The 11,619-nt window shown below is 51.8% G+C and overlaps 1 protein-coding gene across 4 annotated transcripts in view; it reads left to right on the forward strand.

Annotated features, from left to right (window-relative positions):
* The window catches only part of ABCG1 (ATP binding cassette subfamily G member 1), a 43,507-nt gene extending 32,093 nt beyond the window's left edge, over positions 1-11,414 (forward strand). For 2 of the 4 annotated variants that reach the window (XM_015569048.1, XM_006754337.2), the window contains 10 exons: positions 1,445-1,590; positions 1,882-2,005; positions 3,413-3,527; positions 5,042-5,229; positions 5,364-5,465; positions 6,357-6,525; positions 8,006-8,106; positions 8,221-8,379; positions 9,146-9,264; positions 10,674-11,414. In XM_015569048.1, the coding sequence (XP_015424534.1) occupies positions 1,445-1,590; positions 1,882-2,005; positions 3,413-3,527; positions 5,042-5,229; positions 5,364-5,465; positions 6,357-6,525; positions 8,006-8,106; positions 8,221-8,379; positions 9,146-9,264; positions 10,674-10,902 (1,452 nt within the window). In that variant the 3' untranslated portion in view covers positions 10,903-11,414. The remainder of the gene's footprint in view (positions 1-1,444; positions 1,591-1,881; positions 2,006-3,412; positions 3,528-5,041; positions 5,230-5,363; positions 5,466-6,356; positions 6,526-8,005; positions 8,107-8,220; positions 8,380-9,145; positions 9,265-10,673) is intronic. The other 2 variants (XM_015569051.1, XM_006754338.2) reach the window with 1 other exon arrangement.
* Positions 11,415-11,619: the final 205 nt, after the last annotated feature.

An 11,619-nucleotide genomic window follows, 5' to 3' on the forward strand; every position in this document is an offset into this window, starting at 1 on the left:
TCTCCACTTCCACCATCCTCTCCACCTCCACCGTCCCCTCCACCTCCAGCGTCCCCTCCACCTCCAGCATCCCCTCCACCTCCAGCGTCCCCTCCGCCTCCAGCATCCCCTCCGCCTCCAGCGTCCACTCCACAGGGGCTGAGGGACGCTTGGCCACAGTAGTGAGCCCTCAAGGAAACAGGTGGATGGGCAAAGGGCATGTGCCATGTCTGTGATGCCCCAAAGTGAGCCTAGAATGACCAGTGTGACTCCTCGTGCTGTGACTTTGGCCTGTGGCTCTGTCTGCCCAGGGTGGAAGTGTACCCGGAAGAGCCGCCCCAACTGCCCCACGTCAATAGCCTTTTCTAGAGGGTGGCCTCGCTGACCTTATTTCTGGGTTGGTGTCCCTCAAAGGCACAACATTCTAGAGGAGGAAGTGGAGGGGGGTTTAGGGGTCAAAAAGAGAGAGGATGAGTAGGATTTGAACCCAGGCCTGTCGGACCAACTGCCTCCCAGCCCATGGAGCTGTGGTGTCCTGCCTCTTTCTGTCACCTAAGCCTAATTTTGTGGTGACTTTGCTTAAGTCATCCAAGGAGTTCTTTCTCCTTTGCATGACCTCATCTCCCAAAGAAGCTGCTAGACTGGATCCACCCAGATGGACCCAGGAGTCACCCAGGGCTGGGACGATGGCTGGGCTAATTCAGGTGGGGCCCCGGTGAGGTGAGCCTGTTGTGGAGGCCGGGAGGCCGACAGCTGACCTCTGAGAAGACACTGGGCTGAAACTGGCACTGCTATCTGCCCTGAAGTCTGCTGACCCTTCTGTTCCCTGAACCAATAGTAGATCAATAATCCCATCACACAGGAGGGCTCAGCCCACAGTGCACTGTTTGTATCTCAGTGGGCCTGTGTCTCAGGGGGACATGGGGACTGCTGTGGAGGGACTGGCTGCTTCAAGCATTCTTATCATCTTGCTACCCCTTCAGAGACCTTGTTTCCCTATTGACAAGGGCAAAGGGGGCTCTCTCCCTTCTTTCTGAGAGGCCTGGCCTGGATAGTTGTGTGTCTACAGGAGCTGCCGTCAACTAAATGTTCATGCCTGCCAACCACTTTCATTCATTATCTTGTTTCACCACTTTGGTGGCCTGCCCTTTGTGCCACCTGGTCATCTGTCCATCCATGTGTCTGCCAATCCACCTTCCTACAGATGCTCACTGAACACCTTCCCTGACCTGGCCCTGAGCCAGGCTTACAAGTGAAGGTCAGGACAGGGGGCAGAATAGGGATCCTGCTTCACCACTGCTTCAGCCTCCCAGGCCGAAATCAGGGCAGCCTGGGATGGGTGTTGCGTGGGTCTGTGTGTGCTGGGAGTGGGTGGGGGAGGTAGCAGGTTTCCACGTGGTGCTGGAGGAGGTGACATGTGGTGGAAGGTCCCTGATGGCTGCTCTGGCTCTGCTCCTCCCTCCAGGTCAAGGAGATCCTGACGGCTCTGGGCTTGCTGTCTTGTGCCACCACTCGGACCGGAAGTCTCTCGGGCGGGCAGCGGAAGCGCCTGGCCATCGGGCTGGAGCTGGTGAACAACCCTCCTGTCATGTTCTTCGATGAGCCAACCAGGTACTCGGAGCAGCAGGGGGAAGAGCGCCTGACCTCTACGCCAGCACATTTTACGGGGGCCCCTCCTGCAGCTTCAGAAGGGGGAGGTGTGTGCCCTGCCCGCCCCATCTTGTTCTTCCCCTATTTTGGGGTCACAGGGCAGAGGCCTTACTTGCCCCACTCTCCCTGTCTGAGACTAGGAGACAGCCATGGGCTCAGGCTTGCACACGGACCTACCCAGTGTGCTTTGAATGTGGGCCTGGTTTGGGGGGGTGTCCCCGCAAACGTCTCATGGTGCCCCTTGACTTGCAGCGGCCTGGACAGCTCCTCCTGCTTCCAGGTGGTCTCCCTGATGAAAGGGCTGGCTCAGGGAGGGCGGTCCATCATCTGCACCATCCACCAGCCCAGCGCCAAGCTCTTCGAGATGTTCGACCAGGTACATCCCTGCTGTGGTCAGCCCGTGGGAACCTGAATTCTGGTTCTCAGCTTCCCCTTAGTCCATGGAGCTGTCTTCATTGTTGAGTGGCCTTAGTGTTTCATAAGATGTTGGAGTCATAAGCAACTAAGGAAGGGGGTCAGAAGAGCTGGCTAGTGTCTTCTTAGGAGCTGTTGTGTGGCTATGGGGACTTGGGTGAGTCACTGTAGACACTGCTGAGGCTTCATGTTGCAATGGGGAAATACCCATTTTACTGAATTAAATGACAGATTAATTTATTTGTACAGACAATCCTAGGGTTACATCAGACTCGACGTTCGTCGTTTCGTGGTTACGTTGCCATCTCCCATTTATTTATAAAAAAAAAAGTTCTGTCATTTAGACATATCTACATATGTGCTTTATGTTTTTTTATTATTTATTTACCACAAGTAAAGGTCAGGAATTGTTATCTTTCTGTTAAATTTTTTTTACGGTTTCACGTCATTACTGCTGTGTATGTGCTCCATGTGAGTGGCGTAGGTGCTTATGTAGAATGTTGAAAATTGCATTATGTCGTGCCATAGGAACAGATCTCTTACGTAACCCGAGGACCTACTGTATTATATCATGTGTTATAAATCTTAGGTTTTAATATTATGACAGAGGAAAAAAAATCCCAAGTGTTGAAATGTGTAGGTTCACGAATCTTTCCCAGGCAGGTGGTTAGTTAGTGTGCAAAAACAATATAAGAAAAAAATTCAGGGCCTCATGATATCCTCAGTTTTCCCTGACTCACCATGGATTTCCCTGTGAACTTTAACAGAGCCTAAAATAGAGAGAGAGAGAGAGAGAGAGAGAGAGAGAGAGAGAGAGAGAGAGAGAGAGAGAGAGAGAGAGAGAGAGAGAGAGAGAGAGAGAGAGAGAGAGAGAGAGAGAGAGAGAGAGAGAGAGAGAGAGAGAGAGAGAGAGAGAGAGAGAGAGAGAGAGAATAGATAAGATAGATAGATAGATAGATAGATAATAGATAGATATGATAGATAGATTTGGTTGAATGAATGGATGGAGAGTGGATGGGTAGATGGATGGATGGGTGGGTGGTATAGATGGGTAGATGGGTAGATGAATATATGGATAGAGGGATGGAAGGACGAAAGGGTAGATGGATGGGTAGGTTGGTGGAGGGTTGGTTGGTGGATGGATGGATGGGTGGGTGGGTGAGTGATTGGATGTATGTATATATGGATGATGGATGGATGGGTGGGTGGTGGATTGATGGATGGATTGGTGGGTGGGTGGGTGCGTGCGTGGTGGATGGATGGGGGAGTGGAGGTAAGGTTGAATAGGTGGTGGGTGGGTGGGTGGATGGATGTTGAGAGCATGGAGGCAGGCAGAGTTGATGTTTACCTCTCCTTGCTTTTTTTCTAGCTTTATGTTCTTAGTCAAGGACAGTGTGTGTACCGGGGGAAAGTCTCCAATCTTGTACCATATTTGAGGGATTTAGGTCTGAACTGTCCAACCTACCACAACCCCGCTGATTTTGGTAAGTATAACCTTGACCAGGAAGGAAAATGAAGTGTTTGTTTGTTTGTTTGCCACTCCTGGTGGATTTTCACTTTTACCAGAGGCTCTCGGTTGGGGCTTACATGAATAGTCCACAGTTGGCTCGAGTGCCATCCATGGTGGAACTTTTAAGGACAGAAAAAGAGGTTGTTTTCCCCTCCAGATAAAATAACAAGGCAACTGTTGTTAGGAGCAATATTCTCTAACACCTCTGGTGTTAGTCCCAGGTTAAAGGGAGTTATTTCTAACAAGAAATAACCTTGTGGCCCCATCACTCCAATCTCTGTCTTCACATGGCTCTGTCTCTGCGTGTCTCTGTTGTTGGATTCAGGGCCCATCCTAACTCCAGGATAGTTTCACCTCAAGACCCATAACCAATTACATCTGCAAAACACATTTGTCAAATAATGTCATAGTCTGCGGTTCCAGGTGGACGTGCTATTCAACCCACTACAACCCTCCTGGTCATTAGCACTTCTCATTCAGTTGCTTTTCTTTCAAACATCTGGCCACACTCCCAGGATTTCATATTTCCAACATCATCTCCCAAGTTATGTTCCACAAGACCCTGTTCCTGGGAAACACTTCGCTCACTTGAGCCAGAGTGTGGGAATGGGAACGCGAGGGGAACAGACAGCTTTGTTTACCAGCAGTGGGGCCGGGTCTGGTTTATAGACACAAGAGAAAAGCATGGTTGGGGACAGGTATGCTGAGCGGGGGAGGGTGGTGAGGTCCAAGGCCTGCAAAGAGGTGAGAGCCTAGAAGGAAAGATGGACAGAAAGAGAAACAGGGTCCATGCAACCTCCGGGAAGTTCTAGAAAATTAGGGTGTGGCTTCCATCTCCTCCACGTCCCCCGGAGAGAGGACTGGAGTGCACAGAGACTGGCGTCTGGGGAGGGGTGGGTGTGAGTGACCAGCAGAGCGGACAGTGCTGAGCCCGTGTGGCCTCCTTGATGAAAATGGGCCACCGCATCCAGTTATGAAAGGTGGGGCGCATGGTCCCAGACCTCAGTGCCCCCAGGTGCCAAGCACACCTCAGGCCCTGGTCACCCCTTTTTCCGTGGTCCCCCTGAACTGCCACAGCTCTCATCACTCATGCCCAATCCCACGTGCAAAATGCGAACTCTCCAAACAGAAGTCCTGCTCCATCCGGCTCGTCTTCCAGCTCTGCTCTGAGGCTTGGATGCCCACAGCAGGGGGTCAGTAACCCTGGATGGATCCCTAAGTTAGTAGAGAACGAGCTAATTGTTTTCATTCCCAGGCTCCTGACACGTGACATGACCTTGCTGGGGGTTTAGAGCTGAAAGAACATCGGTAGCTAAATGATTTGATCATATGATCGTGACCGTGCACTTGTATATAATCAGTTAAACATATTCCCGCCGGATTCATGGCTCTGTGGTTGCAAAAATGAAGAGGCCCGCAGTTCACATTGGCGGTCTCAGGCTCTTATCCTGGATTTTGGCTGACAGCACATACCTCTGTCTCATGCAGTCATGGAGGTGGCCTCTGGTGAGTACGGCGATCAGAACGGCCGCCTGGTGAGAGCCGTTGGTGAGGGCCTGTGCGACTCTGACTGCAGGAAAGAGCCTCCTGGGGGCGATGGCGAGGTGAACCCCTTCCTCCAGCACCAGCCCTCGGAAGAGGTAAAGCAGTCCAAAGGATGGAAGGGGCGGAAAAAGGTAATTCTTCCCCCGGCCTGGGGGAGCCCTCACTGCATGTTTCCCCCTGCGGCATGGTGCTCTTTCTTAGCCTTGAGGAACTGGATCATGGGGTCGGGGGTCTCACCTTCTCTCCCTTCTTGGTGTGTCCTCAGAACTCCGCTTCCACGGAAAGCTGCCACAGCGTCTCTGCCAGCTGCCTCACCCAGTTCTTCATCCTCTTCAAGAGGGCCTTATTGAGTACCGTGAGGGATGCGGTAAGTGTGTCTACAGTCGCCTCTTGTGGCAAAGGAAGCTGCCGGCATTTTCAGGTGTATCTGTCTTGACTGTTTTTCCTTCATTTGCATCAGTCAGCATTCACTCTGCGATGCTGCTGTGACAAACACTCCCTCATAGACCAGAGGCTCTAACAGTAAATATTTCTGTTATTGGTTGGTGGCTGAGCATTGTGACTCTGCCCCCTGTTTCTTCTCATCCTGGGACTCAGAATGAAAGGGCAGCTCCTTTCTAGAATGCGACATAGGGAAAATGCAAGGGAGAAATCAAATGTAAAACTTCTGGTGGGAACTTGTCACTTGTGCTCACATTCCTCTGGCCAAAGCAAGTCCTATGGCCAAGCATGTCGCCAGAGAGTGCACCCCTCCCTCAGGAAAGCACAGCAAAGGCATAGGGCACTGGGGCTGGGTGGGGGCTTATTGGGAAGGAGGTGTTGAATGGTTGAGAACAGAGTAACATCCACCTTTAAGGTGGACAACCTGCCCAGGACGGGTCGGGTGCTCTGGGACCTAGTTTGAAAGATGGAAGGGCTTGTAGCAATCATGCCACAGCTCTCCAAGGGTGGCCTCTGATATACCCACCCTTGGTCCCTTTCTCCACCATCGCTGTCACCTGTCCTCTCCTCTGAAGGCAGACAGACCTTGCTTGCAAGTTTTGAGCAAATCTGTTTTAACAGCAATACAATGCTGCCTCATGTGTGCATGTGTGTGAGTTGGTTTAGGGTTGGAGGTTGGTTTTTCTGGAGGAAAAGGGCGGCATGAAGCATGAGGTCTGACATGGACCATGTCTCCAGAGGCCTTGGACCTGTTGTTCCATCACTGCCTCACTCCCCCACTTCCAGGCGTGTGAGTAACAGCCAGGTCTGCCCCCAGGTCTTGATGCACCTGCGGGCCACCTCGCACATTGCCATCGGCCTCCTCATCGGCCTGCTCTACTTGGGGATCGGGAATGAAGCCAAGAAGGTCATGAGTAACTCCGGCTTCCTCTTCTTCTCCATGCTGTTCCTCATGTTCGCGGCCCTCATGCCCACCGTGCTCACGTGTGAGTGCCCAACAGACCACAGACCCTCCTCTCCTTCCTCTTCTGTCATTCCAACCCACAAACTGGGGACCGAGGTCATGACTTGACCAAGAGAGGAGTTTTCTGAACATACAGTGTCTGTCTTTTTAAAAAAATAAAATATTCTTTGTAGACAGATGCAGGTATTGTATTTTCTGTTAGACAAGAAAATACAGAGCCTGTTTAAGCCAAAGGGTGGAAGGCTTTCACGCAGGGACAAAGGCTTATGGGAGAGATTTCTAAAAGGTTTTCTAGTCAGGAGCCCCTCAGAGGCATGGCTTACCCCATTGGTTATTAACCCTTTGCGGTCGTATTAAATTTGGACATGGGTGTCGTACTGGTCGGAATTAATTTCCATTGAAAGAGCAGTGATACATAACATGCAAGATTATGAAAGATAAATAAGATTTATTAATTCTTTTTTGGAACTACATCACTACTAGTAGAATCACTACAAATGTTATCACTTTCTACGTCAGAGTCAGTATTCAAGGTGCCAAAATAAAACTCTTCATCGTTACTTTCAGATTCGCAGTACACTTCTTTCGGTAACTTTCTTTTTGCCATTTTGGAGTATTATTTTGAAATATCTTAACAAGCGAGAATGCCTAATTACAGTTAAACGTAATTTGTAAAGCTTTATTTGAAATTCTGCGAAGTATCTCCGAAGCTTGTCGATTTCTTCACTCTCAAAAGGCGACTGACTCACCACGGTGTTTTGCATGGCGAGTGTGGAACCACCACGTTTGTTTATATTGAGTTTCGATAACTCCGATTTGTCAGGGCAATGTCTTGGTTCGTGACAAGGTCACTTAGACACTTAAGAGCTTTCAGAGAAATTATGAACTGATACATGAATGAATAGAGTGAAGATTCGTACGGTTCCTTGCTGTGGTGGCTGAGAGCAGACATATGACCGGAATGGTAAAAAAGCTTTGGTAGCTGAGAATAGACAAATGACCGCAAAGGGTTAAGACAGCCCCAGTCCGGCCACGTTTGGGAGGGGATGAAGCTATTCTGGGTGGATTTCCATGCAAGTCTAGGTTGTTCGCAGAGTCACGTGGGGCTGACAGTGCAGACAGCCTTGCTTCTGCAGAACACCAGCAGAAAGCTCCTCCCTAAATTGCCTGGAATTTCCAAGACCTCACAAGAGGTCTTGTCCGCAGGAAGGAATCACACTGTCACAGTTATTGAATGAGAATAAGTTGCGCGATAAATGTTATAGTAATCGCTAAAATAACACTCATTATTGCACGGATATCCTCCACTCGATGACTCCTCAGGTTATAAAAATGGAGGGCGGTTCTCCTAAGCTAGTGAATCGGTCCTTATCTCCTCCATCCAAACTCTGAGCATGGGGGTGTGGAAAGACCCGCATCTCGGCACAGGCCAGGTTGTTGAGCCAGTATTTGGCACGCCAGGTATGTCTGCTTGATGCCTTCTCCATTGTCCTGCCTCCTAGTTCCCCTGGAGATGGGCGTGTTTCTCCGGGAACACCTGAATTACTGGTACAGCCTGAAGGCCTACTACCTGGCCAAGACCCTGGCCGACGTGCCCTTCCAGGTACGTCTGGGAAAGGCGTGTGTTGAAAGAGGGGCAGGCATTGTCCTCACACCCTGTAGACTGGGGTGGGAGATCACGATTTCCATGAGAGGCTGATGGGCCCTGTGTTCCCAGATCGTGTTCCCGGTGGCCTACTGCAGTATCGTGTACTGGATGACGTCGCAGCCGTCCGACGCCGTGCGGTTTGTCCTGTTTGCTGCACTGGGCACCATGACCTCGCTGGTGGCGCAGTCCCTGGGCCTCCTGATCGGGGCTGCCGCCACATCCCTGCAGGTACCAGCCAAGGCAACGCCTCCCTGCTGCTCTGGGGGGCTCAGCACTGCCCGCCTCCTCCTGATTCTGCCCTAACTTCCTAGATCGGCTTGTCCAGGTCAGCCTTTGGGTCAGGACGCGTAGTGTCCTGGCTGGTCACTACTGGTATATCGACAGCAACAGGTACCCTGATGCGGCACGTAGTGTATGCCAGTGCTGTGCTCAGTGCTCTCCACATAATAGCTCCGTTAGTCCCCGGCACACCCCTGAATTAGATGCTGTGCTAGCCCCATCTTACAGGTGTGAACACTGAGGCCCAGACAGGCAATGCGGTCTGGTCGGGGTCACACAGCTGGCTCAGAGGTCAAGCTCTGGATGCCTAGGTTTTGTTGCCTCAGGGGATCCACTTGCCCATCCCTCCAACCTCCATTGGACCCCCACATTCCCACCCCATCTGGGTCCCTCCACGCGCCCCTTCTAGACTCCTGGTACCACCCACCCACAAACCCACGTGCAGTTGCCGTTTCTGCACCTCCATGACTTCAGGGAGCTCAGGCCAGGCCTTTCCTTCACAGCTAAGCCAGAACTCGGGTAAATCGTGCACCTAAGAGCCAGCTGCTCACTCCCCAAACCAGACGCTTCTCCTCGCCAACCTGGCCCGTGGATGACCCATCCAGAAAACCGGTCCTTTCTCAGTGGTCCCAGGGACTGTCCAGGAATATGGCCTCCAGGGGCCACCTGCAGAGGCAGTCGGGTGGGACTGGAAACTCTCTCTGTGTCCCCCCAGGTGGCAATCTTCGTGGGCCCCATGACGACCATCCCCATCCTGCTCTTCTCAGGATTTTTCGTCAGCCTTGGCACCATCCCCACCTACCTGCAGTGGATGTCCTACATCTCCTACGTCAGGTAGCGTGTGTGTGTGTGTGTATGTGTGTGTGTGTGTGCATGTGTGGTGGTCATGGATGCGGAGACACTGTGTCACTTGGGGCCTTTACAGTGACAGAGGGAAGAGGACTCTGTTAACATGCACATGCTCACAAAAGCCACGTCTTAGCTGTCAGCTAAATGCTGGCACCGTTCCTATATCACAGAGGATCCCAGAGGATCGGTGCCTTTAATTTTTGTCCTAGTTTTGTGTGTCCCGCCCTTACCAACGCACACACAACAAGGGTAAATTAAGTGCTAGCCGCTCGTACCCTGAAGGAGCCCAGGTGGGCCCGTTGTCTGGTCCTTTGGAGACCTGCCTCTAGGGGGCGTTTCCACCTGTTAGGCACTTCATTCCTCTCTGAAATAAACATGCTTATGACATGTTCCTGAATATTGTAAACCCTAATAAGAAGTCTGGTGGAATATTAAAAAAACAAAAACCGGTGTGGCTCAGTGGCTGAGCACTGACCTATGAACCAGGAGGTCACAGTTGGATTTCCAGTCAGGGCACATGCCCGGATTGCGGGCTCGATCCCCAGTGTGGGGAGGTAGCTGATCAATGATTTTCTCTCATCATTGATGTTTCTATCTCCCTCTCCCTTCTTCTGTGAAATCAATAAAAATATATTAAATTTTAAAAACAGGAATACAGTGGGAAGTGAGTCATGACTAAAAGACCCTAACCTCTTTGGACATGCGTATTCTGGCACATGGGCGCTCGGTCCAACTGCATGCTCTGCACGCAGGGGCTGTCTGGCACGTAGGCCTCGGGGGCCACGCTTGTCTTCAAAGCGTTTTGATTTCGTGACACGCAGATCCCACGTCGGAACGAGTTTTTCTTTTCTGGAATGTCCGTTCAGACCCTGGTGTTTTGTTCTGGACAACAAGCTGGAAACAAGGCCCTTGTCCAGAGTTTCACAACCTGTGCGCGCGCCAACGCGGGGAAACCCGAACCCCGTGTCTTTCTCCCCAGAATTAGCGTTTTTTGTTCCGACAATGTAGGGCTGGCAGGGGACAATGGATGGGCAAGTCGTGTTTCGTTAGGTGCTGCAGGCTGCTTGGAAGGCTATCAGACATTCCGGTATATCAAACTTTTAGAAAGTAGGTACGACCAGAAGTAATCCAAGTGGTTTTCAGTTCATTTCCCTGCATAAATCCCTATGATTCGTTCCATTTGGAGGAAATGAAATGGGAAAAATATAGTGAAGGTGCCCGTGCGTTCATCTCAGGGATGCTGGGAGGTTAGGAAGTATTTTTTGGGGGGGAAAGATCTGCGGAGAGGAGCCGACTGGGACCACGGAGAAGGCGGAGGCGGAGTCAGGGACAGCGTGGACGGCGTCTGGCCCCTGGGGCAGAGCCCTCCTCACACGGGGCGCTTTCCTCCGCAGGTACGGGTTTGAGGGGGTCATGCTGTCCATCTACGGCCTGGACCGCGAGGACCTGCACTGCGACGTGGACGAGACCTGCCACTTCCAGAAGTCGGAGGCCATCCTGAGAGAGCTGGACGTGGAGAACGCCAAGCTCTACCTGGACTTCATCGTCCTGGGCATTTTCTTCATCTTGCTGCGCATCATTGCCTACTTTGTCCTGAGGTACAAAATCCGGGCAGAGAGGTAGAGCTCCTGACTGCCGGCAGACAGGAGCGTTAGACACTGCCGCCAAGGGCACCTGGCCGCGTCGCGGCCACCAGCCTGTGCCCGAGGACACGGACGACTGGGACCCAGCCCCGAGCCACCACGTCTGGCACGTGGGTGCCAAGCATTCGACAGCTCTGCCCCGGGGGGACGGGTCTTCTCTCCATTACCCTTCCCAGCTTTAACTAGGAAGAAGATGTAGAAGGGGTAATTTTCACGTGCAGAATTTAAACCGCCCACAACGGGGGCAGCATTGAAACCTGCCACAGAGCTGGTGACAGGAGGTTTCCCTGGTCACACCCTCCCTCATGACCAGGTAGCTCTGATCCCGGGCGGGGGCCGCGAGCAGCTCCTCACCTGGTCACTGCGCAGTTAGGCGTCCTGGGGAGAAAGGCGGAGAGGAAACCGGTTCTGTTTTATGACTTGCTTTTCATAGTTTTCATATTTCTACAGTTTGTCTCTTTTTCCAATGAGAAGCCACTTTCCAAGCCCAAAGCCTGTGAATGTCATTCATTTGAAGAAACTATGTCTTTGCAGCCCTTGTGGGAGAGAGTTGTTCAGGGGGACCCGGCTTCGCTGACACACAGAACCTGTGAAAGGTGCAAGTGCGGGGCCCAAGTTGAGAGACTTGGGAACTGTATGCGCGAAGCCGTGTGGAAATTTTAAAAAGTTACACAAAAAGTGGGAAGGCGAAGTTGGC

Source organism: Myotis davidii, unplaced genomic scaffold, assembly GCF_000327345.1.
Source record: "Myotis davidii unplaced genomic scaffold, ASM32734v1 scaffold512, whole genome shotgun sequence".
Taxonomy (NCBI): Eukaryota; Metazoa; Chordata; class Mammalia; order Chiroptera; family Vespertilionidae; genus Myotis; species Myotis davidii.